We start from the raw sequence: 27,923 nt of genomic DNA on the forward strand, positions 1-27,923 counted from the left end.
TTTAAGGTCCTTTCCCACTCAAAAACCACTGGGTTTTCTTGATTCCACGAAAACCCAGGAAGGGCCGATGCGGGCAGCAGGAGCCTTTCCCCGGCATTTGTGAGCTCCAGGCGCCCTCTGCTCTTCACGCTGTGATTGAAACCAGCACCAAATGAAATCCAGCTTCCTGTGCCAGCTTAACCCTACACCTGCGCCAGGCCCCTTAACCCTAACTCTGCCCCACGGCGCCTCTTTAACCCTGAACCTCCCCCTCCTCTTAAACCCCCCTTTAACAGGGAACATCCATTTTTTTCTGCTTTAAAACCTCTCTCAGCTGCAGCCCGTAGGGTCCTGGGCACCCTCAGCGCAATCACGTGTTTAAATGTGTTTTAAATACCATTTATTTGTTATTTCTGTGTATAACATTTATATGGTATTTATTTATATAACATCGGTTTATATTATTCAAATATGCTTTCAGTAGCGTTGGTTTAAGTAGCATTTACATGCTATTTATTTGAAAGGAATGAATATGTTCTATAGGATAAGATATGATTTTTATATTACTTAATTAACATGTCCATGTTATTTAAATACCCAACCCCGCCAAGGCCTGAGACCCCGCTGGGCCGCGGCGTCGCCATGGCAACGCGAGGGGAAGCGTTCAAAGAGCACACACGGGTGCTCGGCGCGGTCCCTCTGCAGCCTGGCAGGGCCCAGACTGGGGTTTTTTACACAAAATCTCTCAAATCTCTTCTTTTCGCCCCAAAGGGGCTGTGGCTGCGCTGCTGGCGCTGTCCCTTGTCCCCATCCTTGCCGCCCTCCTCGGACTATTTCTGCCTCGGAACGTTTGTCCTCAGTTGCGGTTCCCGCCCGGCGCGCGGGAGCAGCGGGAAAATGGCGGCGCCCATGAGCAGGGGGAGCCGCGGCCCCGAGCCCGGCGCGGCTCCCTACGGGAACTTCCCGAATTATTCCCGGTTCCACCCGCCCGAGGGCCGCGTCAGTCTCCTGCCCCAAGGGCTCCTGCGCAGCCTCTTCCCCGCGGCCACCCGCCCGCTGCTCGGGCTCGACGTGGGCTGCAACTCCGGGGTGAGGGGGCGGCACGCGGGCGGTTTTGGGGCGCCTTGGGGGGACGGGGTGGGGCCAACTGGGGAGGCACCAGTTTGGGGTGTTGGGGGCACCGGGGCAGACTGGGAAACCCTGGTGTGGGGTACTGGGGGACGCTGGTACAGACTGGAGGACACTGGTGTGGGGTACTGGGGAATATTGTGAGGCGCTGGTGGGGGGCACTGGGGCACACTGGGAGCCCCCTCGTACTGGGGGCACTGGGACAGAGTGGGGAGGTCCTGGTGGGGGGCACTGGGGGACAATCCAGCCCATGGAAAAGGCTCGGGATGAGGCACTGGTCTGTGGTGGTGCAGACTGGGAACACAGGTGGGAAACGAAGGAGGAGGGCAATGGGACAAACTGGGAATACTGGAAAAGGCAGGGATCCGGGGGAGGCAGATGGGAACGGTGGGGGGACCGTGGTGGGGAGTGCTGGGAGCACTGGGGGAGCTGGGGAGGCCTGGGGCAGGCAGTGCGGAGGGTGTTGAAGGGAGGACTGGGAACACTGGGGAGAAACTGTCCTGGATCTGTTAAATTCCTCTAGGGATGGGGAGTGCCCCCCTGCCCTGGACACCCTGGGCCAGGGCTGGACAGCCCTTTCCATGAGGAATTTTCCCTAAAACCGAACCTAAACCTCCCCTGGAATCCGCTTCCTCTCCTCCTGTTCCCCAGGAGCGCATCCCGACCCCTCCTGGCTCCACCTCCTGTCCAGGCTGGAGAGCGAGGAGGTCCCACGTGAGACCCCCAGCTCCCTCGGGAGTGTTCCAGCTCCTTCTGGTGCTCCAGCCCTTTCCCAGCTCCATTCCCAGCTCCATTCCCAGCTCCAGACACATTCCAGTCCCACAGAGTCCTGCCCTGGGACCCCCAAACTGCAATTCCCCCTGAGGCATTCCCTAAAGGACAGCTCCAGCTCCCGTTCCAGGTGAGCCTGTGGAGCAGGCCAGCGGGATGCACATTCCCAGCCTGTCCTGTGCCTGCGGCTCCAGGAGCTCCGTGGAATCTCCTGTAATTAAGGATGAATCCCCTTCCCATCAGTATGCACTGTGGAAAGACATTCCAGGCTGGGGACCCTGGAATTCCGGGGGCTTGGAGCCACCTGCTCTGGTGGAAGGTGTCCCATGGCAGGGGTGGAAGGGGATGAGCTGCCTTCCTCCAGCCTGGAACATTCCATGCTTCCCTGGTTTTTGCAGCAGGCCCAAGGTGGGGGGGGGGGGTTCCAGGCTCCACCCCAGCTGCTCGGGGCTCCCAGGATGGATCTTTTGCTGATCTTGGTCAGATTTTCCTTTGGGAACCCACGGAGAGGAAGCTCTGGGGAGGTGCCGTGAGCGCTCCGCCTGAATCGCCCTTGTCCTCCCGCAGGAGCTCAGTGTGGCTCTGTACCAGCACCTCGTGGGGCTCCAGCAGAGCGATTCCAGCGGGAAGGAGCTGAACCTGCTGTGCTGTGACATCGACCCCGAGCTGATCTGGAGGGCCCAGCAGAGCAGCCCCTTCCCTGCATCCATCTCCTTTGCCAGCCTGGACATCATGGACTCCGGGGCCAGGGAAGCCTTCCTGAGCTCCTACCTGGAGCGCTTCGGCCGCTCCTCCTTCGACATCGGCTTCTGCATGTCCGTGACCATGTGGATCCACCTGAACCACGGGGACAGGGGCCTGCTGGAATTCCTGGCCCTCCTGGCCTCGCTGTGCACCTTCCTGCTGGTGGAGCCGCAGCCCTGGAAGTGCTACCGGGCGGCCGCGCGCCGGCTCCGGAGGCTGGGCCGGGCCGACTTCGAGCACTTCCGATCCCTGCGGATCAACGGGGACATGGCCGAGAGCGTCACCCGCATCCTGACGCAGGAATGCGCCATGGAGCTCGTCTGCTCCTTCGGCAGCACCAGCTGGGACAGGAGCCTGCTGCTCTTCAGATCCACCAGCGCCCACGCCGAGGGCTCCGACCGAGCAGGGGCCTCGCACATCCCTGGATTGCTGGGCAAGGAGGCGGAGCTGGGAATTCCTGAATCCCCGCTGGGACCAGAGCTTGACTTCCCTTAGGAATCTGAGGCAAGGAGTGTCTGTGACTGATTTTTGGGGACAGTTTTAACCAATTTTGTGGGGTCTGAGGTGGTTCAAGGAAGTGCTCCTGCAATCCAAGTTCCTACATGTGCTTTCCATGTGTATCAAGAATATTCCCTGGAATAACAGGGAACATGCCCAAGGGTATGTAGAATGTCCTGACTGGAATGGCCTCACAAGGATCCTCGTGTCCAGCTCCCGGCCCTGCACAAATCCCAAAAAAATCCCACTAATCCCAAAATCCTGATGCCCGCGTTGTCCAAACATTCCCAGACCTCCAGAATCATGGAATATCCAGAGCTGAAAGGGACCTGTGGGGATCACAGAGTTATGGAACATCTGGAGTTGGAAGGACCCACCTGGATCATCGAGTCCAACTCCTGGCCCTGCACAGGACACCCCAAAATCCCACCCTGTGCCTGAGTGTTATCCAAGCACGCCCTGGCCTCCAGAATTATGGAATAATCACAGTTGGAAGGGACCCCCAGCATCATCAACTCCAACTCCTGGCCCAGGACAGCCCAAAAATCCCACTGATCTCAAAATCCCAGCACCCCCAGCTTTGGCCTCTCGGGGCTGTGACCATTCCCTGGGAAGCTGTTCCAGTGCCCGACCACCCTCTGGATGAGGAACCTCTCCCAAAATCCACCCAAAACATCCCCCAGGACGTGGGTGAGGCACCTGCAGGACAATCCCCCCCCCGGATTGAGCCCCTGGCTCAACTCTCCGAGGACAGGGGTTCATCCCTAACGGTGAATGCTTCTGGGAATAACAACCTTGGAATAAAAAGCACCGAATTTTATCCTAAATTCCGTGTTGGGGTTTTTAATCCTGTTTTTATCCCCGTTCCTTTCAGCGCCTGAGCAGTGCCAGGGCGCTGAGCTGGGAATTGTGTTGTACTTCCCGTTTTCCTTGCTCCAGTGGGAGCGAGCGAGGGAAGCCCGGGGGTGTCCCGAGCCTTGTTCCGGGTGAGCTCCGTCCCAGAGGGAGAGGAGGCGGCAGCTCCAGGAGGTGGTGCTGCTGTGTCGCTGTTCCCGCCCGGCCGAGCAGGGACCTGGGAAAACCTCGGTGGATTTGTCCTCCTCCTTACGGGGAATTCCTTGATTCCTCCTGCAGGGAGAGGACGGGGGGAAAAGCAAATGTGTGGATCAGCCTGGAGAAGGGAAGAGAAGGGAAACCTTGGAGCCCTTTGCAGTGCCTAAAGGGGCTCCGGGAGAGCTGGAGAGGGACTGGGGACAAGGCATGGAGGGACAGGACACAGGGAATGGCTTCCTGAGGGCAGGGATGGATGGGATATTGGGAAGGAATTGTTCCCTGGGAGGGTGGGCAGGGGCTGGAATGGATTTCCCAGAGCAGCTGGGGCTGCCCCTGGATCCCTGGCAGTGCCCAAGGCCAGGCTGGACATTGGGGCCTGGAGCAGCCTGGGGCAGTGGGAGGTGTCCCTGCCATGGCAGGGGTGGGATGGGGTGGGATGGGATGGGATGGGATGGATTTGAGGGTCCCTTCCCACCCAGCCATTCCAGGATTCCCTGTGGTTCAGGATGCTGAGCAGAGTTGCAGGAGGACTTTGAGGCCCTTCCCATAAACGCAACTTCCACGGGGATCCTGCAGCTCCTCCAGCACGGGAATCCCTTTGGGAACGGAGAAGCTCCTGACGTTCCCGGAGCTCTGGGAAGCTCTGCTGCCTCCAGGGCTGTCGCTCCTGCCGTGTTTTCCTCCCCTTTCCTCCTGCCCAGCTGCTCTTTCCCAGCCGTGCTGCTGAGGGCGCTGCAGGATCGCGCATCCCACACCCTTCCCCCCAGGAATGTTTCCCTTCCCCTGTGTCAATATTTGGTGCTGTTTTCTTTCACCTTTGAAATATTTCTGAGCTAAGCCCGGCCCTGTCCCTGCTCCCAGTTAAACGGGGAAAGAATTCCTGCCTTTCTTATTCCTTTGGGAATTTTCGTGCTTCCCTGGGAAAAAATTCTAGGAAGAGTTGCTAGGAAGGTGCATCCCAAATTGTCCCTGCCCCTGCTGGAAGGATCTTTTCCTTCAGAGAGACCCTGGTTCCTGTTCCTCACTCACTGGGGATCCCCCTGGGATGTGCCTGGAGAATTCTCCTGGGCTGCTGCTCGAGGGAGGAGTGTGGGTTGGAGTTGGTAATTCCCATTTTTCTGGTTTTTCCATGCTGTCCATGCCCGGGGTGTCTGTAAGAGCCCAATGGCTCCTTATCTCTCACTCCTGGACTTTGGAATCGCTGATGTGGCTCTGTCCCAGCAGCTCAGGAATGGCCCAACTCCAGAATTCCCTCTGCTTGGCTTTGGCACAGCCAAATCCTTTGGATTTCACCACAAATATGGCTCAGAATGGTCAAAACAAATCCCTGTGCTCAGCCTGGAGAAAAGGAGGCTTAGCGGGGACTCTCTCCCTCTCCTGAATTCCCTGACAGAGTGGAGCCAGGGGGATTTGGGATCTGCTACCAGGGAACAAAGGAAAAACAGCCTCAAGTTGCACCAGGGGAGGTTTAGGTTTAGGAATTGAGAAAATTCCTTCCTGGAAAGGGTTGTAAGGCACTGGAAGGGGCTGCCCAAGGCACCATCCCGGGCAGGGTCCAAGGAAAGTGTGGATGTGGCACCTGGGGGCATGGTCAGGGTGGCCTTGGCTGTGCTGGGTTGATGGTTGGACTCGATCATCTCTGAGGGCTTTTCCAACCTGAACAATTCCGTGTCTGTGATCCTGGGATATTACAGAGCTCAAGATGGAGCCAGTCCTTCAGCAAGGAGAAAGCAAAATCACTTTCATTTTCCTTTCAGCTCCGTGCTCCTGCTGTCCAGGAAGGTGCTGGGACAGGAGAGGTGGGAACAGCTCTGGGATACAGCGATGGGAGAGCCTGGAAGAGACCCCATGGATCCCACTGCAGTAAGGATCTGGGGAATTCTGTCTGGTTTTAACACTCTGCATTTCCCACGTGCCTAAAATGTGTTCCCAGTTTTCCTGAGGGTGGGACAGAGGGAAATTCCAGCTGGGGGTTAAACCCATGTCTGCTCCTGGGACAGCAGCAAAGCTCTGGGTGTTCTCATGGAGAAGAAACGGCCATGGAGAAATGGAGATCCTGGAGCCAGGGAAGGGTTTGGGAGGGAAGGGACCTAAATATTATCCCATCCCACCGCAGCCATGGCAGGGACACCTCCCGCTGTCCCAGGCTGCTCCCAGCCCCGTCCAGCCTGGCCCTGGACACCTCCAGGGACTGGGCAGCCACAGGGAAATCCATTCCAGGGCCTCCTCACCCTCACAGTGTGGAATTCCTTCCCAATCTCCCATCCAGCCCTGCCCTCAGGAAGCCATTCCCTGTGTCCTGTCCCTCCATGCCTTGTCCCCAGTCCCTCCCCAGCTCTCCTGGAGCCCCTTTAGGCCCTGCAAGGGGCTCTGAGCTCTCCCTGGATCCCTTTCCTATCCAGACTGATGCACCCTGACCCCATCCCACCCCTGCCATGGCAGGGACAGCTCCCGCTGTCCCAGGCTGCTCCCAGCCCCTTCCAGCCTGGCCCTGGGCACTGCCAGGGATCCAGGGGCAGCCACAGCTGCTCTGGACAACCTGACTCGGTTTCCTTGAGGGACTCCTGGGCTTGGTGACCCTGGTAGGACTCAGGACACCTGGAGCAGGCCAGGAGAGGGATGTCCCTGATCCCAGGCTGGGCCAGCCAGGGGTGGTTGCTGCTGCTGAGGGAGCTGGAGCTGCCCTGGGAGTGCAGAGCTGCCGCTGCTCCCCTGGAGCACCTGGCCGTGCCTGGGGAGCTCCCGAGCTCTGGGATCATTCCCGGGCTCCAGCCCACTTCGCCTCAGCTTTTCCATCCCCAGAATGGGTTTGATTCCGTGATGGGGAATCTCGGCTGTGTGACTGCCCAGCACTTCTGGGAAGGAAAACCTGAGCAGCTGAGCTGGACCCTGGGCTCAGAGCTGTGCCCCGTTCCCAATAATCCCTGCAGGGATTAATTAGTGCCCCGCAAGGTGCTGGGCTCATTATGCCTCCCCCTGCTGTGGGAGGTCCCTCTGCCCTTCCTGGCATGGAAGAACCGAGGCAGGGGAGCTCAAGCATCAAAATTCAGATGTTGGAGCTTCCACTTTCGAGGTGGTTCTGCAGGTGCCTCCAGCCCTTGGAGGAAGCTGGATTGGGTTGGAGTCAGTGAGATCCTTTTTTATTTTTATTTTGTATTTCTCCTTACTGTCACTCCTGTGACACTCAGTGTCACTTCCCCTAAGGGACACTTTGCTGTCTCCCAGATTCCTGTGCTGGGTGAGCACAAAGGACACATTCCCAGGGAAAAATGGAGTGTGGAACTGGAGAGTGGCCAGAGGAAACCACCTGAGAGCACCAAATGTCCCGGGGCTGCTCCCTTCAGCATCCAGAGCCTCCTGACAAAGCTGGAGAGGGAGCCCCCGTCCCTGGATGTGGCACTTGGGGATGTGCTCGGGGGTGGCTTTGGCCGTGCTGGGGGATGGTTGGACTCCATGATCTCAGAGGGCTTTTCCAGCCTGAGCCATTCCATGATCCTGTGATCACTGTCCCATTTCCATGGCTGCTTTTCCTGAGCCCTTGGAGCAGAAGGGATTCTTCAGACTCCTCAGCTCAGCTGTGATTCCTTCCCATTCCCCCATCCCTGGGCCTGGGAGGGATGAATCCCCCCACAGCCCCTTTTCCAGAGCTCATCCAGGTTTTCATTCTCTACTTCCCAGATTTACCACATGTAGAAGTTTCTGTGAGTTCCCCCTTCCTAGACTCGGCTTGGGCTTCAGCAAATGGAATTGCATTTCCTCAGAGGGAATCTCCAAAGCAGAGCCACATCCGATCCATAAAAGGCTTTCCTGGAGAGCTGGTTCAGCTGTGTTTGGCTTTGATGCTGAGGGATGGGCAGCTCCCACCCCTGGGAATTCCTGGCTGGGAAAACGAAGGATAATTCTGTCAATGTTGAATCATGGCTGCCGCATCCCTGGCAGTGCCCAAGGCCAGGCTGGACGGGGCTTGGAGCAGCCTGGGACAGTGGGAGAGTCCCTGCCATGGCAGGGGTGGCACTGGATGGGCTCTAATGTCCCTTCCCAGCCAGGGCATTCCATGATTTCTAACTGGGGACATGGCAAAAAGTGGATTAATTCAACTTCCAGTTTAGTCCAAGCAGCCCAGGAGTGGAGGGCCCCACTTCAGGAGCCAGAGCTGGCAGCAGCTTCCTGGGCCCAGGAACTTGTCCCTGCAGATCCCAGGTTTGGATTTCCTTGCCTCAGCTCAGGGCAGGTTCCTTCTTGCTCCTCCTGTCACTTCGGAATTACAGGAGAAAAGGGAGAGGTGGCAACCTGTGGAAATCTGGGAATCTGATTCTGGAGAGCTGGGAAAAGAGCAGTCCCAGCCTAGACACACTTTGGGAGTCTGGCTTTTCCCTCCCAGTGTCACCAGTTCTGGGGCAAACGTTGGACTGGGGAGAGGTGAACTGGGGAGGGAGCAGAGCCCTGGGGGGATCTTGGTGGGAAAACCAAGCACAAATCCAAGGGTGAGTCTGGGGTCACTCGGGACATTTGTCCAGAGCAGCTGTGGCTGCCCCTGGATCCCTGGCAGTGCCCAAGGCCAGGCTGGACGGGGCTGGGAGCAGCCTGGGACAGCGGGAGCTGTCCCTGCCCATGGCAGGGGTGGGATGGGATGGATTTGAGGGTCCCTTTGCACCCAGACCATTCTGGGATTCTCTGACGTGCTGCGGGCAGGGCCTGCTCCGCTGGGCTGCAAACAGGGAGAGTTTGGCCGTTCCATCCTCGGGCTGTCATTCTGGACGTGGAAGTGCCTTGGCCATGAACCCTCAGGTTTAATTCCAGGTGGGAAGGGTTCCTTGGAGTCTCCAAGGCTTTGTTTCAGCCTCCCTGGTCCTGCTGGAGAAGCTGGCACCTTGTGGAAGCTTCTCACTGGGCTCCCCTCTTTGGGATTTCGTTTCAACACCTCAGGTCTCCCATTTCATTCACTTATGGAACAAACTGAGGGAAAACTTTGTTTCCCCCTTGGCACAGAAGTCCCTTGGATCATCATGGACATAATCTTTGCCACTGCCTGGATCCCTGGCAGTGCCCAAGGCCAGGCTGGACAGGGCTGGGAGGAACCTGGGATAGAGGGAGGTGTCCCTGCCCATGGCAGGGGTGGCACTAGATGGGCTTTAATGTCCCTTCCCTCCCAAACCATTCCATGGCTCTTAACTCGGGCTCAAGTTCCTTGGAATGAGTTACTTTGGAGCGTCCTTGTTCCCTTAGAGCTGGGCCCACTGGAAGGGGCTGGAGTCGTGATCCGGGGTGGGGATCTGCTTCCAGGGAATATAAAATGCTCTCAGACCTTATCTCTTCTGACCAGACAGCCCCAGTTCAATCAGGATCATAAAATGCTTCTTATCAGCTCCCTGGAATTTTATCCTGATGTTTAATGAAGCCGCTCCGTCCTTGGATCCTCCCCGGAGCGACGTAGCTGGTTTTATTGGGAGTGAGAAAGTTCCGAGGTCAGAGCTGTCTGGAGTGGGGCCCTGCTGTGGAGCAGGGAAGCTCCGGAGGGATCTGATCCCGTTTCCATGGCAGGACACACATGGGATCAGTCATTGAACCGCCAGCATGTGGTGGGGCAGGGATCAGACCCTGTGGGACGGGATGCTCCAGGATCCCAGAGTGACCCCTTCTGCTGGACTGGGGTTGTGATTCCTGCGTCTTCCCTGGGAAGGACAGGGGAGCTGATGCTGAGAGGCCCCTCTGTGTCCCTCGCTGTCCCTGCTCCGCCCCGGGGTCAGTCCCAGCCTCTGGAAGCTGCTGAGCTGCAGCTTTGTTCCCGCAGGAATCCGGCAGCAGTCGTGCTGGAACAGGCCCTGCTGCCAGGCTGACACATCAAAGCAGCTCCCTGGATCCTGCAGGGATCAAACGGAGCGGGCAGGGAGGGAGCAGGGAGGCTCCCAGACCTGCCAGCCCTGGGATGGCTCAGCTCTGTCTCCTCATCTCCATTAACTCCAGGAACATCCCTGCTGGACACCCCTGCTCCAGGCACTCCCAGCTTGGCTTCAGAGGCTGGAGCCAGGCTGGGAGAGCTGGGGGTGTTCACCTCACTCCAGGAAGACCTTGGAGCCCCTTCCAGTGCCTAAAGTGGCTCCAGGAGAGCTGAAGAGGGACTGGGGACAAGGCATGGAGGGACAGGACACAGGGAATGGCTTCCCACTGCCAGAGGGCAGGGATGGATGGGATATTGGGAAGGAATTGTTCCCTGTGAGGGTGGGCAGGGGCTGGAATGGATTTCCCAGAGCAGCTGTGGCTGCCCCTGGATCCCTGGCAGTGCCCAAGGCCAGGCTGGACAAGGCTGGGAGGAACCTGGGATAGTGGGAGGTGTCCCTGCCCATGGCAGGGGTGGCACTGGAGGGGCTTTAAGGTCCCTTCCCTCCCAAACCATTCCATGGATCTGTGTGAGATGGTGCTGGGAAAAGCTCTGTGAAGGGGCTGCCGTGAGGGAAGAGATCCTTGCTGGCATTTTGGGCAGAATTCCCATTCCCTGGGTGAGAAGAACAGGCAGGAGGGTGAAGGTTTAATGGGAAAAACCCCTCTGATCCAGCCAGTCTTGGTGTCCCCTCAGAGCAGGTGGCACAGCCTGAGCCAGGAATCATGGAATTGTACAGGTTGGAAAAGCCCTTGGAGATCATCAAGTCCAACTCAGCACCACCAAGGTCAGCCCTGACCATGTCCCCAGGGGCCACATCCACACATTTCTTGGACACTTTCAGGATGGGGACTCTGCCCCTGCCCTGGGCAGCCATGCCAGGGCTGGACACCCCTTCCATGAAGGATTTTTCCCAAATCTCTAATAAATGGATACAAATGTGGGATATCTGCCCCAAAGGCCCCGTGTCCACCCAGAGAAGGTCCATCCCCTCGGGCAGGAACGTCCCCTGTAGCTCTGCCCATGGGGTGGCCCGTGCATGGACACCAGGGAGTCTGGAAGGTGTGAGGGCTCCTCTGGAATGTGTGGTGGCTGCTGCCCAGGGCTCGTGGATCTGCTGGCAATGACTTGCAGGAGTGACCGCTGTGTTGTCTGCCTGGGCATTCCCAGCCTGACCAGTGGCAGCTCCTGGTGGATAACTGGGGCAGATCCCGAAGGATTTCCTGTCCCCAACCCCTGGACCTGCAGCACGTTCCTCAGGTGGGGCTTTTCCTCCACACTTGCCCCCTTGCTGGCACAGGGGGGGCTCAGTCCTTGCCTCAGAATTCCCACAGGATGAGCCCCTAAGAGCTGCCTTTGGTTCGCCCCAATCCCACTGTGGATCCCGACTGTTGTCAGCCTCGTCCTTGGATCCGGGCAGCCACGGGGACCTGGGAAGGCCCCACTTCCACCTGGGGGGCTTCTGGTTTGGCTTCTTCCAGGACAGCTTGCTCAGTGCTCAGGGCAGCTGGGAAAGGTGTCCAGTTTTCCATGGAAAAGCAGGAGAGAGCAGAGGGGCTGCACCTGGGAGCACAGGAATGTGCAGGAAAGGTTGGAGTGGAAAAGGCTGGAGGGCGCAGCGAGAGGGAACAGGGATCCCATGGGATCTGTGAGCCCGGGAGCCGCTTTGGAAAGGAGGGAGGGGGGAAAGGAGAGTGCCTGGATGAGAACTGGGAATGAAATGACACATTCCTGGAGGATCTCCTGAGCTTTGAGTGTGGTTTGGGAATCAGGCGTTCCTGCAGTACCTCCTGGGCCTTGGTGTCATGAGCTCCATTCCATCCTCCTGAGGACTGAGGCCGAAGTGGGAATCTCACCCGAGCCTGGCCAGCTGTGGATGAGGCTTGGGAATGGAGTCGGGCGTTCCGGGGGTTCCTGCTGGCCGTGCCTGCCCAGCTCCCTTCTCCGGAGAGCTGCGCTCTGGGTGCTGGGGGTGGGATCTCCTCAGTGCAAATCTGACCTGGGGGATCCCGTGGCCAAAGGAGCTTTCCCTGGGCTGCGGGACAAGGGAAGGCCAGGCCTGGGCCGGGTCCAGGTTTCCCAGGAGACTCCGGCGTGTCCCAACCAGGGCGCTGTGCCTGGGGGGGAGGCAGGGCTGCTCCCTGTTCTCTCCTGCCCTGCGTTTCTCCCGGCTGCTGTCACCAGCACATTCCCGGTGCCCGTGCCAGCCCGGCAGGTCCCGGCGGGGCCCCTCCGTGGGACGTGGCTGCGGTTTCCAGGCCCGGCTCCAGCTGCTTTGTGGGAAGTGCTGACTCGGGCGTTGTGCGGAGCTGACTCACAGCACAGGCCCCGCCAGGAAAGGCTTTGGAAGGAGTTGTAGGGTCTGGACTCCATGGTGGAGCTGGGCTGGTTCCCCTGCAGGCTCCAAAGGAAGAGTTGTAAGGATTTTTAAAGATTTAGAGAGTTGGAAGGTGAAGGAATGTTTTAGTGAGAGTGGGAATGCCCATAAAGCCTCTGATCCAGTGCGGGTGTGGACACAGGAGCAGAGCGGAGGTTCCAGAGAGCCCTGGAAGCTTCCAGGGCCCTCCCAATCCAAGCCCTTCTAGGATTCCATGATTCTCCCCCTGTTCCCTGGGAAATGCCCTGAGGATGGCCCCACTTGGTTGATGCAGAACTTGGCTCCTTTGGGCTCTGATTTCGGGGGCAGGGCAGGGGGGGCACTGGTCCCGCTGATCCCTGAGGGAACACCTTGGGCAGGAGCAGCCCAAGGGTCCGCAAGGCTCTGGGAAGCCCAGAGGAGCCATGGGATCCCTCGGAGGGAGGGCACGGAGAGTGGCTCATCCCGGCCCCTCTCTGCGATGTCCCATCGTGGAAATCCAGGCTTGCCTGGGGACAGAACAGGGAAAGGTCCCGTTTTCCCCATCACAGGCACCGCTTTCCCTGGGCAGCTGAGCCGTGGTTCCAGGGTGGAAAACCGGGTGACCTGGGGGGACTGGAGGTGGCAAAGAGCTGGGGCAGAGGGAAGGGGTGGCAGGTCATGGAATCACGGAATCACCAGGGTTGGGAGAGACCCTCCGGATCATCCCCAGCAGCACCACCGAAGGGACCTCGGGAAGGCCGGAGCAGGAGCTGGGCGCCTCCACAGGCTCCAGGACCCCCTTCCCTGGCCCTGGCAGAGCTGTGCCGGGAAGGCTCCGGCGCTGCCGATGTGCTGATGCGGGAGCTTTGCACCACCGAGATTTGCCGCCTGTGCAAAACCCAGGGAAAGCGGGTTGGGGCCGGAGCCGCGGCGTTCCCAGCCCAGGGCAGGGACGCGGGAGGATCAGAGGGATCGGAGCTCGGGAGGCTCCAGGGACGCGCCCAGAGCGGCTCCCGAAGCTGCCCCGGGGCCGGGCGGAGCCTCCCGAGCGCCTTTCCCAGCCAGGTGCAGCAGCAGCTGAGGGAAAACGAGGATCCTTCCTGAGAACAGGGACGTGCACCCGGATTCTCAGGGATGCTCCTGCACAGGGGGGATTCAGGGATGCTCCCCCAGGTGTGCTTTACAGATGCAGGTTTAGCCCCAGGTGTTCCATCCCCACACGCAGGGATCTGTGTGTGTGATCCTGGGCCTGCCATCCCTGGATTTCTCCCTGCTCTGGGCAGTGTTTGCTCCCCGAGTCTGTTTTCTCTCAAATTCCAGTCTCTTGACACTCGGAGCTGAGCACGTCGGGAGCAGGGAGAGGTGAGAGGAGGGAGCTGGGTGGGATGTGGACGTGATCCAGGACTCCCTGTCAAAACATCCCCACCCCATTCCTGGCGTGCTTGGGATGGTTGGTAAAAAACTCCCAGTTCAGAGTAAAACACACAGGACTTGGCACAGAGGAGCTGTTAAAGGGGCCCAGCTCCCACAAAATCCATGGGATTCATCCCACTTGTGCTGGAGCTGGAATTCTGGGTTTAAGCTGGCAGGGAAGGGCAGCTCTGCCAACTCCGGCTTCAGGAACACCCGGCTTGGTCCCAGAACCCCAGGATGGTTTGGGTGGGAAGAGACCTTAAAGCCCATCCCATTCCCGACACCCTCCAGAGCCCAGGCTGTCCCAGGTCCCGTCCAGCCTGGCCGTGGGATGGGTGCCCGGATTCTGGGGGCCTCGGGGGCACCGGGAGCGGGTCTGTGCTGACCCTGCCGTTCCCGTGTGCCGCCGCAGCCCCGCGGTGGCCGAGCACAGGGAGCAGCTGGGGGCTTCTTCTCCTGATGGAGAATTCGGGGCTTTCCGGGTTGGAACAGCTCGGCTGCTTTGGGAAGGAGGAGTGGGAATGCTGCCCCTTCCCAGGATGAGGAGAAGGGTGAGCGGTCCAGAGGCAATTCCCAGTTGTGGACTGGGATTTTATCCAGTGCAGGGGCTGGAGCCACTCAAGGCCTGGGTTATAAAGCCAAATACAAGGCCCTGAGGTGCTCCTTCCTCCCCTCAGGGTGGGAATTCCTGTTCCTGGGGGACACTCGGGCAGTTTGTGTTGGAATTCAGTCCTGCCAACCCCTGGATCCCCTCCCGTGGTCCAGGTGGGATCCCCTGGATCCTGCCCAAGCTTTTCCCAGGTTGTGTAAGTGCAGAGCTCCCGCCAGGGCCGGGCCTGGGTGGATCCGGCCGGGAGAGCCGATCCCGAATCCCGGCGCAGGTCGGAGCACGTCCCTTGGGTGTGGGCCAAGGCAGGAGCTGCTGTTGGGAACTGGTGGGAGCAGCGATGGAGGGGGCCCAGCCCTTCATCCAGAGGCTCCACTCGTGCTCGCCAAGAGCAGGCCGGGGGAACTCAGACAGGGCTGATCCCATGGGAGCTCCGAAGAGGGGAAACGTCTCATGCTCCTGAATCTCAGACTCCCCACGGCAAATCCAAGGCTAAACGAACTCTGGGATTTTTGGAGTGCCTTGTGATCCAGATATTTGGATTTGTTTGCCCCGGTTTAGTCTGGGTTTGAGGTCCCAGTTTTTGAGGGTTTTCTGTTGTTTGAACCAGGAGAGCAGCTGGGATTCCATGAGGTCCCCACTTCAGGAGCTGGGACTTAAACTGGTGTCACCACTGGGAATGCTGGGGGTGAACTGGTGCAGATGTGTAATTCTGGTGAATTACCCCGGGAATGCTGAGGGAATGCTGGATTTACCCATTGTGGAGGGCAGGGGCTCTCAATCCGGAGTGGATCCGCGGCCGAGGCGCTGAACTGGGGCTGTTTCACTCCTCTCCTTGCAATTCCAGACCCCAAAACCACCAAAGGCTCCAAATCTTATGTCCATGGTGGGGTCTTCCATCCCTACTTCCCTCCTCCTTCCCAGAGAAGTGACAGATCCCTTTGGCTCCATGATGAGCTCTGGAAGCGAAGCTCCAGGTGTTTTATACCCCTTTTGTCAAGGGTGAATTGCCTCTCTGTGGGCCAGGGGCAGCTCTTGGTGCTGCACCGGGATTTCCCCAGCTGGGACAAAGGAGATTTGGGGACCCTTGGGGTTGGTTCTGAGGCAGGTAAAGGTGGGCGTTGGGAAGTTGGGAAGTGCTTGGAGCAGCTTTGCTGCCGCTGAGAACATTCCATGAACTCCCATGGTCCGAGTCTCCCTCCCTGGGCACAGGGGGCAGAGGGGCTGCCTGCCCCCCCCGGATCCCCTCCAGGGCTGCCCACCCTCTTCCCACCCTCTTCCCACCATTCCCGGCCCTGTTTGCTTCCTGCGTCAGAGCCTGAGTCACCCCGGGATTCCTCAGCGCTGAAGTGGTTCCTCCTCTCCCTCCCCCTCCCCTGCCCAGGTGCTGAGGGTTTTTTTTCCGAAGCCCTGAATTTCTGGGTGTGGCCGAAGCCTCGCAAACACGGCAGGTCCCGGCAGGAGCGGCTGAGCCCCGTTCCCATTGCGAATTCCTGGCGCGGTTCCCGCGGCTGTGCCAGGAGCAGCCCCTGCGAGCTCCTCTCCCTGCTGGGCTGCGGCTTCTCTGCTCCCGCTGGGTCCCTCCGTGGACACAGAGCCCCGCACCCCCCAGACCCCTCCGTGGACACAGAGCCCCGCACCCCCCAGACCCCTCCGTGGACACAGGGCACTGTCCCAGATCCCTCAGATCCCTCCGTGGACACAGGGCACTGTCCCAGATCCCTCTGTGGACACAGGACACTGCTCTGGATGCCCCAAATCCCTGTGGATCCCCCAAAGCCCTCCATGGACACAGGACACTGTCCCAGATCCGCCTGTGCATCCCAACTCCCTGAGGTTTGGAGAGTTCCTGGGGAACTGGTGGATCAGAGAGATCCGTGGGGCTGGGAGGGAGCAGAGCCTGGAGAAGGGAAGGCTCTGGAGACACCTTGGAGCCTCTTCCAGTGCCCAAAGTGGCTCCAGGAGAGCTGGAGAGGGACTTGGGAGAAGGGATGGAGGGACAGGACACAGGGAATGGCTTCCTGCGGGCAGGGATGGATGGGATATTGGGAAGGAATTGTTCCCTGTGAGAGTGGGGAGGCCCTGGAATGGATTTCCCAGAGAATGCCCCTGGATCCCTGGCAGTGCCCAAGGCCAGGCTGGACATTGGGGCTTGGAGCAGCCTGGGACAGTGGGAGGTGTCCCTGCCTATGGCAGGGGTGGGATGGGACCCAGACCATTCCATGATTCCAGGATGCCAGGCCCAAGCCATCCCTGTGTCCCAAGGGGAACTCGTGCCGAGATCTGGGCTCCTTCCGCCTCCTCCAACCCCTCGGGCTCTGGCTGATCCTGGAGACGAAGCCCTGGGATGGTGTTCAGTGCCTGAAGGGAACGGGGAGGATGAGCTGAGCCCAACTCCAAACCCCAGGAACCACCTCTGCTCGCTGCTGTCCACAAACCATGGAATTGTTCAGGTTGGAAAAGCCCTCAGAGGGCATCAGGTCCAACCCTGCACCACCCCGGTCACCCCTGGCCGTGTCCCCAGGTGCCACAGCCACTCATTTCTGGACACTTCCAGGGCTGGGTACTCTGGCCCTGCCCTGGGCAGCCCCTTGCAGTGCTTCACAACCCTTTCAGTGAGGAATTTTTCCTAAATCCAACTTAAATCTTCCCTGATGCAGCTTAAGGCCATTTTCACTTGTCCTGGCAGCAGATCCTGGTCCCCACCCTCCTGTCAGGGCGTTGTGAGAGGGAGAGAGTCCCCCTGAGCCTCCTTCTCTCCAGCCGGGCCCCAGGGGAGCAGGTGTGGGTGTGCGGGGAGGGGAGGCCCTGGAGCAGGAGGTCAGCCCGTGCCAGCGCTGCCCGTGCAGGGGGGAGCTGGACACGGCTCCTGGCGCTGTCCGAGGCCGGGCTGCTGCCCAGCTCCTGCCCCTCCCCGGGCGCGGGGCTCCGCAGGTGCAAATTCGGGCAAACCCCGAATTCCCTCTTGGTCTCAGGTGAGGCTCGTGCTTCCGCGGCTGGAATTGGGGCAGGAATTGGGGCAGGAATTGGGGCAGGGCGGGCCCGGGGCAGCAGCAGCAGCTGCGTGTGCGAGTCCCCGGCCCGGAGGTGGCACAAGGGGCACTCCCAGCCCCCGGGCCGGGCTGGCACCGCCGCCGCGGCGCTCCGGGCAGGGCCCGGCCCTGCCAGCACAACAAGGGAATTCTGGTTTCTCCCGAATTCCGGGGCTGGCTGGGCCGGGCCGTGCGGAGTCACGGCACACGCGGGGACGGGGCCAGGGCCCGGCCGTGCCGGCACCTCGGGTCCCTCCCGTGTCCCCCCTTCTCACGGGTCCGGGGGCACTGAGGGGTGGCCCGACCTCGGGGCTGGGACCCCGGCGAGGTCCCGGGATCCCAGAACACTCGGGGTTTAGAAGGGACCTCTGGAGATCGCCCGGTCCAACCCCCCTGCCCAGGCAGGGTCACCAATCCCAGTGCCAGGACTGGGAGCCCCTGGCCGGGAGCCGCCGGGACTGGCACATCCCGGGGCTGGCACATCCCGGTGCTGCCGGGATTCCCGTGGATGGCCCCGGAGCCCCCCGGACCCTGACGAGACCAGAGCGGGGCTGGGGACACCGGGGAGGGGAATCCCGATCCCAGCCGGGCTCAGGGGTGAATCCCGATCCCAGCCGGGCTCAGGGGGTCAATCCCGATCCCAGCCGGGCTCAGGGGTGAATCCCAACACCGGGACGGCCGCAGGACACGGGGAGAGCCATTCCACCGCCCGTGTGAGAATGGCTGGCAATGGGGGAGGCAAAGGTGCCACCCGGCCTCGAAGCTGAGCCAGCGTGGCCACCTTGGGGGCTCTGGGGCCACCTTTCCAGGGCGGAATTCCCACCGGCCACAGCCCCCGCTCCGTGCCAGGCGGGGAGGGGCTCCCGGGCAGGGCGAGCTCCGCTCCCCGGGGCGGGCTCGGCTCCCGGGGCGGGGCCGGGCTCAGGTGTTCCCATTCGTGCCCGGATTGGGCCGGGAGAGCCCAGCCTGGCCTTATACGGGCACAGAGCGGCGCTGGCCGCTCCCCCCGGCATGGGCCGATGGGGCCGGGCTCGCTCCCTCCCTCCTCCCCTCCTGGACACAATCCAGGGATCGATTTGCAGCCGGCCCGGGGGTTTGGGGCTCCGGGAGGGGTTTGGGCCCCCCAGGCCATGGGGGCACCCAGGGTGGGGCTGGAGATCCCCTCGAGCCTGGGGAGAGGGACAGGGATAAATCCCTGCTGAGCCCTTCCCCACTCGCTGAACTCCCTGCTCTGACCTGGAGCGTTTCATCAGGAAAACGAAGTTGCCCATCCCGAATTCCACCCTGCCTGAGGCTGCAGGTGAAAACAGCCGGGAAGCTGAGGCCCGGTTTGGGCCAGGATGGTGCAGGAAAGGGAAATCCAACCCTTGTCTTTTCCCCAAAGTGGGGGATTCCTTTTCCCAGTGGCTGATTTCCTGGGGAGAGCCACTTCCATCCCTGGAAGCGGTTGTGCCAGGCCTGGAGAGGGCCTGGAGCATCCATCTTCCTCCTTGTGTTCCACTGGAGTCACTCCAGGTGTTGGCTGGCACTGGGGCAGCAGCTGTGGGGGAACTGGGATGGGTGGATTAAGCTGGGTTTGGAACCCGAGTGGGAGCTCCGGGCCATCAGTTCCCCATCCCAGGATGGTTCTGTCTCCCTTCCCACACATTTCACCCCATGGCACACGTGGGGGGATTTCTGCTCCTCCTGGCCGGTGCTGAGCAGGAACTCGGCTGGTGCCGGATTTCTCCAGGCTCAGGGCACTGGGAAGGACTGGGAAAAGGCCTGGCTGCTTCCAGAGCGGGGGTGCATCCCTAAATCCACTGGGGAAGGATGGAGTGGTGGAAGAAGAACCAGGAATGCTCCCACCTGCAGCTGTTTCCTGGGGAGCAGAGGGGCTGAGATTCCAGATGGGAAAAGGGTTTTTCCCCTGATGAAGATGTTTTGGGTGTGTTCCTGGAGGATTTGGCCCCTTGGATCCAAAAGTGGAGTCAGAAAGGATCCAGGGATATTCCAGAGAGGGACTGGCAGCACAAGCAGCCAGAGACTGGTGTTACCTGGGCCCAGGGAGGGGAAGGTGACAGATCCATCCCCTGTCCAGGTGGGATGGGATGGAGGGATGAGCTCCTCACCTGTTTCACCTTCCCAGAGTGACTCCAGGTGTGTGGGGGCTCTGGAGGAGGGCAGGCAGCGAGTCTGGGTGCACTGGAACAGCCAGGCTGGATCCCAGGAGTCATTCCCACCTGGATGGGAGTTCCTGGTGGGTGAGAAGCACCCTTTAGGATCACGGAATTATGGAATGGTTCAGGGGGCAGAAGCCTTAAAGCCCATCCAGTGCCCCCCTGCCATGGGCAGGGGCAGGTCCCACCCTCCCAGGGTGCCCCAAACCCGGCCAGCCTGGCCAGGGGTGGGGCAGCCACAGCTGCTCTGGGCACCAGGATCCCCTTTGGGATCCCCTTTGGGATCCCCTTTGGGATCACCTCCGTGCCTCGCTCCTTGGGAGCTGTTTCGCTTCCTCTGGAGGCCGGGCTTGGGGGAGAAGGCCGGGAATGGTTTGGGGTTTGGGGAGGTGCTGCAGTGGCGTCACCTGCCCGGCAGAGGGAGCCCGGAGCTCGTTCCTGGCGGCTCCAGGTGTGCGGATCCCTGGGCGCGCCCCGGGAGCCGCTCCCCTCCCTGCAGCCTCTTCCCGAATCTCCCTCAGCCTTGATCCGTGCCCGGGCTGTGCCCCTGGGATGTGTCACGTCCGAGACCTCCAGGACTTCTGACGTGTCCGGTCCTGGAGAGGCTCCGGGCAGGGCTGCGATCGTCCCTGGGAGCGGCTGGAGCTGATACGGCGTCGCCTGGAGGAGGCTGTGCCGTGGATTCCAGAGTGGCCTGGCAGATAAGAGGGATAAACATCCCTTGATCCCACAGAGCCCCTCAGCAGCTCCCAAATCCCCGTCGGGAATGCGCCCCGACACCCCAGGGGTGACTGAATGAAGGGGATCACTGGAATCGGCCATAAAACACCTTTCTTGAGCCATAAATGGGGGAATGCTGTTAATTATCCCACTTATTCCCATTTATTAGTTATTTACCCTCCCTAACCCTGGTTTTCCCAGCGATCCTCAGGCCCTGATCCATTTTTTACATGGATCTGAGAAGGTGATCACCCTCTAACCATCCCACGACCATCCCCTTTTCCATAAAACCTGAGCTTTTCCATCAACCCCCCCGCCCCCCCTCCAAATTCAGGATCCTTTGAGTTCTTAGGAATTTTTAGGAAGCAGCCAGGTGGGATTTTGTGGCATTTTGAGTCAAAACCAGGGATGTGACAATCCTGGCACTTTCTGGGGCTGCCCCTCACCACTGCATCCTTCTCTGTTGCCCCCTTTTTTCCTCATTCTATCCCTTTAAAAAGGTAAATCCGATGTATTTTATTCTGGATTGACACGGGGGGTGCAACCAGGACCTTTTTTGAAGGGCTGCGAAAGGGATTTTTGTGGGGTCCTGAGCTGATGGTGCTGCCTGGCACCTGCAGCAATTCCCTGGGGAATTTACGGCTGGAATTGGGGCTGGTGGTGACTCCGGGATGAGAACAGCAACGGGAATTTGCCCTGAGGAAGAGGCTGGGCCCTGCTGAGGGAGGGATGGTGCGGGATGGGAGTCCCGGAGCCGTGGATCGTCCCAGCAGAGCTCAGCTCCCGTTGGTGGAGGGCAGGAATTCTGCTGGATGGACGCGTTCGCGGTGCCCTCGGAAGTGGTCAGCGGGCTCCGAGGCTGCGGGACAGGGGAGCGCTGGGCTGGCTCTGTCCCTCCCGTGTCCCAGAGTCCAGGAACACGGCCGGAATCCCAAGGCTCAAACCAACCCTTTCATCCCCTGCTGCGGCCTCAGGGCTCCTCCCAGCCCCGTGGGTGGTGAAGGCTCAGAAACAGCAAAAAGGTCCCCAAAATCCAATGTCGGGAAGGAAAAGCAGTGGGAAGGTCTCAGCTGAGCCCCCCCGACCTCCAGATCCCTCAGTTCGGGTGTCCCAGGCTCCCACTCTGGCCTCATCCCGGACAACACGAGCCCCGTTCTGCTCCTGCCCCGGGAACGGGGCTGCTCTGAGCACGGACCCTGCCTGGGAAGGGCTTTTCCCAAGGGCCTTTCTCAAGGGCTCTGCAGGTCCCTGGCTCCAGAGGCAGCCCTGCACTAACCCTGCCCAACTGGGAGCAACTGGGAGCTGCCCAGAGCCACCCCCTTCCCCATCCTGCCAGGTTGGGAAACTGGATTTAACCCTTTCCTCTGGTCTGGAATGTCCTTCCCATCCTCTGTCTCCCACCCCCTGCCCTGGACCCGGAGAGCTGCTCCCAGATTTGGGTCCTCCGGCACCCCGGGGGCCCTGGGCTGCTTGGGATCTCCCGGGGAATCCCCCGGGGGAACAGGGAGCAGCTGTGATCCAAAAGGGCACCTCTGGAATGAGGGGTCACAGGGAAGTGCGGGTACCCAGGATGGACCTGGCCCGGGTGTGCAGGAATTCCCCTTTGGAGAGGGGCAGGAGGAGTTTGGGGAGGGGAAGCTGACCCCAGAAGGGCAGAGTGTCTCCCAGGTGGGCAGCAAACAGCAAAGCTGCTCCCAAATTTGGGTCCTCCAGCACCTCAGGGAACCTGGTCTGGTTTGGATCTCCCAGGGAAATCCCTCTGGGGGTCAAGGAGCACCAAAAAACCCCAGTGATCCAAAAGGGCACCTCTGGAATGAGGGGCTGTGGGGAAATCGGGTGCCATGGGGTGCAGAAATTCCCCTTCAGAGAGGGGCAGGGGGGTTTGGGGAGGGGAGGTTGAGCAGTGCTGGGCGGGGTCCCCTCACTCCCAAAAGCTGCTCTCCAAGGCCTTGGATCCCGCACCGTGGCTGCCCCTCCGGCCCTGTGTCCTCCACCCCGGGGATGTGCCCAAGCCAATCCCTGGGATGCAATTCCAGCCTCACTCGGCTGCCAGAGCTCAGCCAGAGCCCCCGTGTGGGTCCTGCTGGGGAGGAGCTGCTGCCCAGGTGCCTGGGCTGGGAAGTTGGAGAAAACCAAGGACAGGACACAATGGATTCCGAGAGACAGAATTTATTGTAACAGCCAAACCCCGCGAGCCAGAGCTGCGCTTCCTATCCTACGGGAATGTGGGAATGGGGACCCAGAATCCAGGAATGCGGGGGGGCTGTGTGGCAGTGGCTGGAGCCAGGAAGGAAAATCCTGGGGGATTCTGGGGCGGGGGGGGGGGGGAAGAGGATGCAGGAGTGGCCACAGCATCCCCCACCTGTGGCCATGGGGCACTTCCAGGGCTGGCTCTGGGAGCTCTGGAGCGCCGGGATCGGGATTGGGACTGGGATTGGCCGAGGGGGCAGCTGGGTCAGGTACAAGCTGAGGTCAATAAATACAAAGGCAAGAGAGTTTTCCAGCTTTAGGCTGAAAGAGGGAAGATTTGGATTCGATTTTAGGAAGGAAATTCCTGCCTGTGAGGGTGGGGAGGCCCTGGAATGGATTTCCCAGAGCAGCTGTGGCTGCCCCTGGATCCCTGGCAGTGCCCAAGGCCAGGCTGGACATTGGGGCTTGGAGCAGCCTGGGGCAGTGGGAGGTGCCCCTGCCCTGGCAGGGGTGGGATGGGATGAGCTTTGAGGTCCCTTTGCACCCAACTGGGGCTGTTCCCAGTGCAGTTAAATAGGAACCAGTATCCCAATTTGAGGAGCTGGAACTGCTGTGCGGAGCCTGGAGAGAGGGAGGGATTATGGAAATCAGAGTTTTGAGGCATTTTAGCTTTGGAGAAGGAATGAGGGGCCCCCCAAAGGCAGGGAGATACCCTGAGGTGGCCAAGGGTCCTCCAGGGTGTCACCAGATCTGTCAATCCAGGTGACAAATCCATCCCTGGGGTTTTCCTCCCTCTCCCCCAGTGTGGAAGCCTGGATGGTGCCTTCCTTGGAAGCCCCGTCAGAGCAGGGAAAGGGTTTGGCAACACCATAAAGGGACTGATGGCAGCTGCTAAAACTGGGCTGGGGACAGTCCCTCCTGCCGGGCACACTGCAAAGGAGGGATGGCAAATCCCCTGGGCAAGGAGCCCTGCAGAGGAAGGTGAAGGGAACGGGAGAGGCCCTGAAGTCCTGGGCTGGCTCCTGCTGTAACTGGGAATGGAGCTGTGAACTGGGATGGTGGAAAGACAAGAGACGGCCCAGAGAGGATCCTCATCCTTCATCCCTCAGGTGTGGGCTGGAGCTCAGGAGGAAGAGCTTCCCAGGTGCCTTGGATCCGTGTTCATCCCGTTCTCTATGAACATCCCCCGGGGGCTCCGGGGCTGAGCTTGGGCCGGCTCCCGCTGCTCGGCTCCGCGTCCCCCGAGCCGCGGGCAAAGAGCCGCGAGTGCCGCAGGGTGCTGGCAGACACTGCGGGAGGGGGGAGGTTAAAACCCTTCATCGCTCCCCGAGCTCCCGACTGGAGGGATCAAGGCACTTACGGGGCTTTGGCCGGGAGTGGACGGCGCTGATGACGGTGGGAATGGGCTGCTCCATGCTGGGAAGGGAAGGACAATGTGAGGACACGGCTCCAGCTCTCCCCGAGGGGTGAAATTGGGCTGGAATTGGCTGGAATTGGGCCTGGGCGAGTTGGGATCGGGGTAAGACCGAGGGTGTGGCTGGACCAGGAAGGGCTTCCCCAGTCCCTGGGCAGAGCACCTGGAGAAGGTCTGGAAGCTCAGCCTGGGGAGTCTGAGGAGAACTTGGGAGCATGAAATGGGATTGAACTGCTGGGAACCACCGGGATTTGTTCCTTCTTTGGGCGAACCCTCAGTACCCAACTCAGAACTTGGGATTTGGGCAAGCTGGGCTTTGGGAGCTGTCCCTGCCTGTGGCAGGGGGTGGGACTGGGGGACCATCCCAAAGCATTCCATGATTCCATGATGTCTCCATCCCCCCAGGTGTCCGGTGCATCTCTTCCCCACCTGAGGCGGAGGAATCCTGGCTCACCTGCTCTCCTCCCCTTCCATGAGCTTCCTGTAGGTGAGGATCTCCACGTCCAGGGCCAGTTTGATGTTCATGAGCTCCTGGTACTCCCGGACCAGGTGAGCCACGTGCTCCCGGCTGCGCTGCAGGGCCTCCTCCAGCCCGGCCACCTTGGCCTTGGCGTCCCTGAGGGTCCCCTCCCCCTGCTCGCCGGCCTCGCGGATGTGCTCCTCCAGGTACAGGCACTGCGGTGGGGACAGGGAGGGAGGGGGCTTGGGGAGGGAATTCCACCCCTGTCCCGTTATCCCCCCCAGGACCCCCCTGTCCCGTTTTCCCCCCTGGGACAGCCATGTCCCCATGTTCCCCCCAGGACCCCCTGTCCCGCTATCCCCCACAGGACAGCCCTGTCCCCATTTTCCCCCCAGGACCCCCCTCTCCCCATTTTCCCCCCCAGGACCCCCCGTCCCCATTTTCCCCCCAGGACCTCCCTGTCCCCTTTCCCCCCCAGCACCCCCCATCCCGTTTCCCCCCCAGGACCCCCCCGTCCCTATTTTCCCCCCCAGGACCCCCCTGTCCCGTTTCCCCCCCAGGACACACCTGGCTCTTCTGGGACACGATGCAGGAGCGCAGTTTCTGGATGCGGATGTTCAGATCTGCGATTTCCCGCCGGCTGTCGAGGAGGTGCCCCCCGAAGGAGCCGGCCTGGGAGCTGCTGTCGGTGAGCTGTGGGGAGAGGGAGCAGGGGTGCCCTGGCATCACCTGGATGTTCCTGGGACCACCTGGATTACTTGGGGCAAGACCTGGGGCTCGTTCCCGTCCTCTCTGGCTGTGGCTGTGCCGGGCTCACCCGGCTCCCGGGGTCAGTACCATTCCTGCTCTCTGGACAGCTGGAAGGACATTTCCATCTGCACTGGGAGATGTCTGGGATTTCTCCAGGTGTGGAGAGCCCAGAGTAACGAAACTCTGGATTTACTGTCCGGAGCTGATCCAGGACAGCACCTCATGCCTCCCTCCATTCCATCCCTCCCTTCCTGCTGATCCGGCCGTTTCCAGGCCAATCCCTCCTGTCCTTTCCTGGCACGGAGCAGGGCTCTGGTACCTTCCTTCGGGTGAGGGCCTCGGCCTCTTCCCAGCTCCGCAGGGCCAGAGCCTCGTACTGGGCCCTGACGTCCTCCACGATCCTGCCCAGGTCCGGCCGGGAGCAGCTGTCGATCCCCAGCACCACGGAAATGTCCTTGATTTCTGTCAGCAGCTCCTCCAGCTCCTGCAGAGCCACAGGACAACAGGAGAGAGAACACGGAGCTGGAAATCCATGGAATGGTTTGGGTGGGAAGGAACCTCAAAGCTCATCCCATCCCACCCCTGCCATGGGCAGGGACACCTCCCACTGTCCCAGGCTGCTCCAAGCCCCAATGTCCAGCCTGGCCTTGGGCACTGCCAGGGATCCAGGGGCAGCCACAGCTGCTCTGGGCACCCTGTGCCAGGGCCTCCTCACCCCCACAGGGAACAACTCCTTCCCAGTATCTGGTCAAATCCAAGATTCCCAGCAGTCAGAGAGAGCTGGACCCTCCAGGTGGGCTGTGCTTGGCAGAACAGCTTCCACATGGAGATGGGGAGAATTCCCAAGTTTTCACTCTCTGGAGCTGGGAATCTGGTGGTGTTTGCTCCATAAAATCCAGACTCAGGTCAAGGTGGGGTTTGGGATCTTTGGATACAACCTGGTAAAAATCTGACAAAACGGTGCCTTTGGACCACTCCAGGAGCAGGAAAAATCCTGGATCCTTAAGGCTGGAAAAGACCTGCAGGATCACCAGATTCCAGCTGTTCCCCAGCAGTGCCAAGGCCACCCCTGACCGTGTCCCCAAGTGCCACATCCACACACTCCTGGCCACTTCCAGGGCTGGGAACTCCACCCCTGCCCTGGGCAGCTGTGCCAGGGCTGGACACCCCTTTCCAGGAAGGAATTTTCCCTGATATCCAACCTAAACCTCCCCTGGCATTCCCTCCTGTCCAGTCGGTCATTCCCCAGGAGCAGAGCTGGAGCCGATGATCATGGCCCCATATCCATCAACACCCACGAATCCATCAACATCCCTGATGGATGTGGGAGGCTCGGGAAAACAAAGGCAGTGTGGATGGTCCCGCAGCCTGGGGGGGCTGGAAAATGCCCTTTCCGAGCTCTGCTGCGGGATCTCTTTGGGACATCAGAGCTCCTCAGGGGGCCAGGAGCCTTCCCTGGACACATCCACGGCTGGCAGAGCTGCTGCTCTCCTCTGTCCCGGGAATGGCAGCGTGGGGGGAGGCGGGAGCACTTATTTGCCCTGGATAAGTCACAGCTGGAGAAAACAGAGCCTGGAGTGGAGAATTCCCCACCCTGAGCCTGGAAGGGCCCCTGGATCCAGATCTGTACCCAGGCTCCATCTGGAGCAGCTGCTCCCTTATCTCCGGCTTTGCACCAGGAATTCCTTCTCCTCCTCCCTCTCCTTTGTTCTTCCCTTGGCGCTCAGGTCCCTCCGGAGCAGGAATTGTGCTCCTTGATTCCCTTCCCTTCCCTGGCTGGGCACACAAAGGGCTCAGGGGTGACACAGAAATACCCCAAAAAGCAGGACGATCGGGAGATTTTATCCCACCGGTGTTTAATCCGTGAGTTTCTTTGTTCATCTTGGAGCAGGTGAGAAGATTTGTGTTTATTGGGAATATTGGATCATTTGGTGAATAAAACCCCCACACTGCTCATTGATTCATGAGAAACGAGGGTGGGATTTTCTCCTGATTCATCCCAACAAGCAAAGTTTGCCTCATTTTCCCTCCCCCGGGAATGTGCCTGTACCTGCTGTCATCGAATCCACAGAGAAGGTGAGACAGGACAGGCTGGGGATGAGATTTTTACACGAATTGGGGGTTAAAAAATGCAGCTTTTTGTGGGACCCACGGGAAATCAGCTGGAGATCCTGGAGCAGAGCCTCATTTCCAGAAAATCTGTGCTAAAATTGCCTTGCACGAGGAATAATCTCATTTTAGAGCAGCTCGGGCTCCCGGGGCAGTTGCGCTGGGAGGCAGCTCCTGCCGCTCTGTGCCTCAGTTTCCCCAAGGAATGTTCACATTCCTCCATCAGGCACTGTCATGGTTCGGATTGCTGGAATTTAGACAAACCCCGAGTGCTCCCACACCGCTGATCCTGCTGGGTGACATCTTCCAGGCCCTGGGTCAGTGCCTGGGGTCGGTTCTGAGGGAGGCCCCTCCCCCTGGCTGGGATCATTCCCGACTGGGGGGGACCCCTGGTTTTCCCGGGAAGGAGGAGCTTGGATGCGTTTCAGAGCATCCAGGCTCTCCAGGTGTGCTGGGCTTCAGGCTCTTCCCGGAGTCTGAACATTTGGCTCACCTGGGCCGAGGTCTGGGGCAAACCCCGTCCCTGTGGGCAGGAGCTGAGCCCCAGCAGCCAGTTTGGGATGGGGTTGGAACTCTGGGCTGTTCTGGGGGACCCCAGGCCCCCACAGCGGCTCTGGGGCAGAAGGACTGCGCTGGCCCAGTCCCAGTCTTGGTTTGAGTGCAGGGGAGGGATCAGCTCC

At 60.3% G+C, this 27,923-nt stretch overlaps 2 protein-coding genes across 4 annotated transcripts in view; one reads left to right on the plus strand and one right to left on the minus strand.

Annotated features, from left to right (window-relative positions):
• On the plus strand, nucleotides 1–24,571 carry BCDIN3D (BCDIN3 domain containing RNA methyltransferase). 3 transcript variants are annotated; one of them, XR_004237058.1, is made up of 4 exons: nucleotides 685–1,068; nucleotides 2,446–3,890; nucleotides 5,931–6,036; nucleotides 24,330–24,571. XR_004237058.1 is itself a non-coding variant. In XM_032094151.1 (3 exons), the coding sequence occupies exons 1-2, from the start codon at nucleotides 556–558 to the stop codon at nucleotides 1,969–1,971; spliced, it is 726 nt and encodes a 241-aa protein (XP_031950042.1). In that variant the 5' UTR covers nucleotides 1–555; the 3' UTR covers nucleotides 1,972–2,008; nucleotides 2,446–2,532. The 3 variants fall into 3 exon arrangements, 2 of the variants coding, with proteins under 2 accessions (XP_031950042.1, XP_031950041.1); XM_032094151.1 differs by lacking the exons at nucleotides 5,931–6,036; nucleotides 24,330–24,571 and adding an exon at nucleotides 1,759–2,008 and having other exon boundaries at nucleotides 1–1,068; nucleotides 2,446–2,532; XM_032094150.1 differs by lacking the exons at nucleotides 5,931–6,036; nucleotides 24,330–24,571 and having other exon boundaries at nucleotides 2,446–3,947.
• KRT80 (keratin 80) overlaps nucleotides 22,474–27,923 on the minus strand; it is a 16,207-nt gene continuing 10,757 nt past the window's right edge. The window contains exons 5-9 of the mRNA XM_032094137.1: nucleotides 25,454–25,618; nucleotides 24,952–25,077; nucleotides 24,379–24,599; nucleotides 23,871–23,926; nucleotides 22,474–23,799 (exon numbers count right to left, since the gene is read on the minus strand). Coding sequence (XP_031950028.1) covers nucleotides 23,684–23,799; nucleotides 23,871–23,926; nucleotides 24,379–24,599; nucleotides 24,952–25,077; nucleotides 25,454–25,618 — 684 coding nt within the window. The 3' untranslated portion in view covers nucleotides 22,474–23,683. The remainder of the gene's footprint in view (nucleotides 23,800–23,870; nucleotides 23,927–24,378; nucleotides 24,600–24,951; nucleotides 25,078–25,453; nucleotides 25,619–27,923) is intronic.

Source organism: Corvus moneduloides, chromosome 30 (genome assembly GCF_009650955.1).
Source record: "Corvus moneduloides isolate bCorMon1 chromosome 30, bCorMon1.pri, whole genome shotgun sequence".
NCBI lineage: Eukaryota > Metazoa > Chordata > Aves > Passeriformes > Corvidae > Corvus > Corvus moneduloides.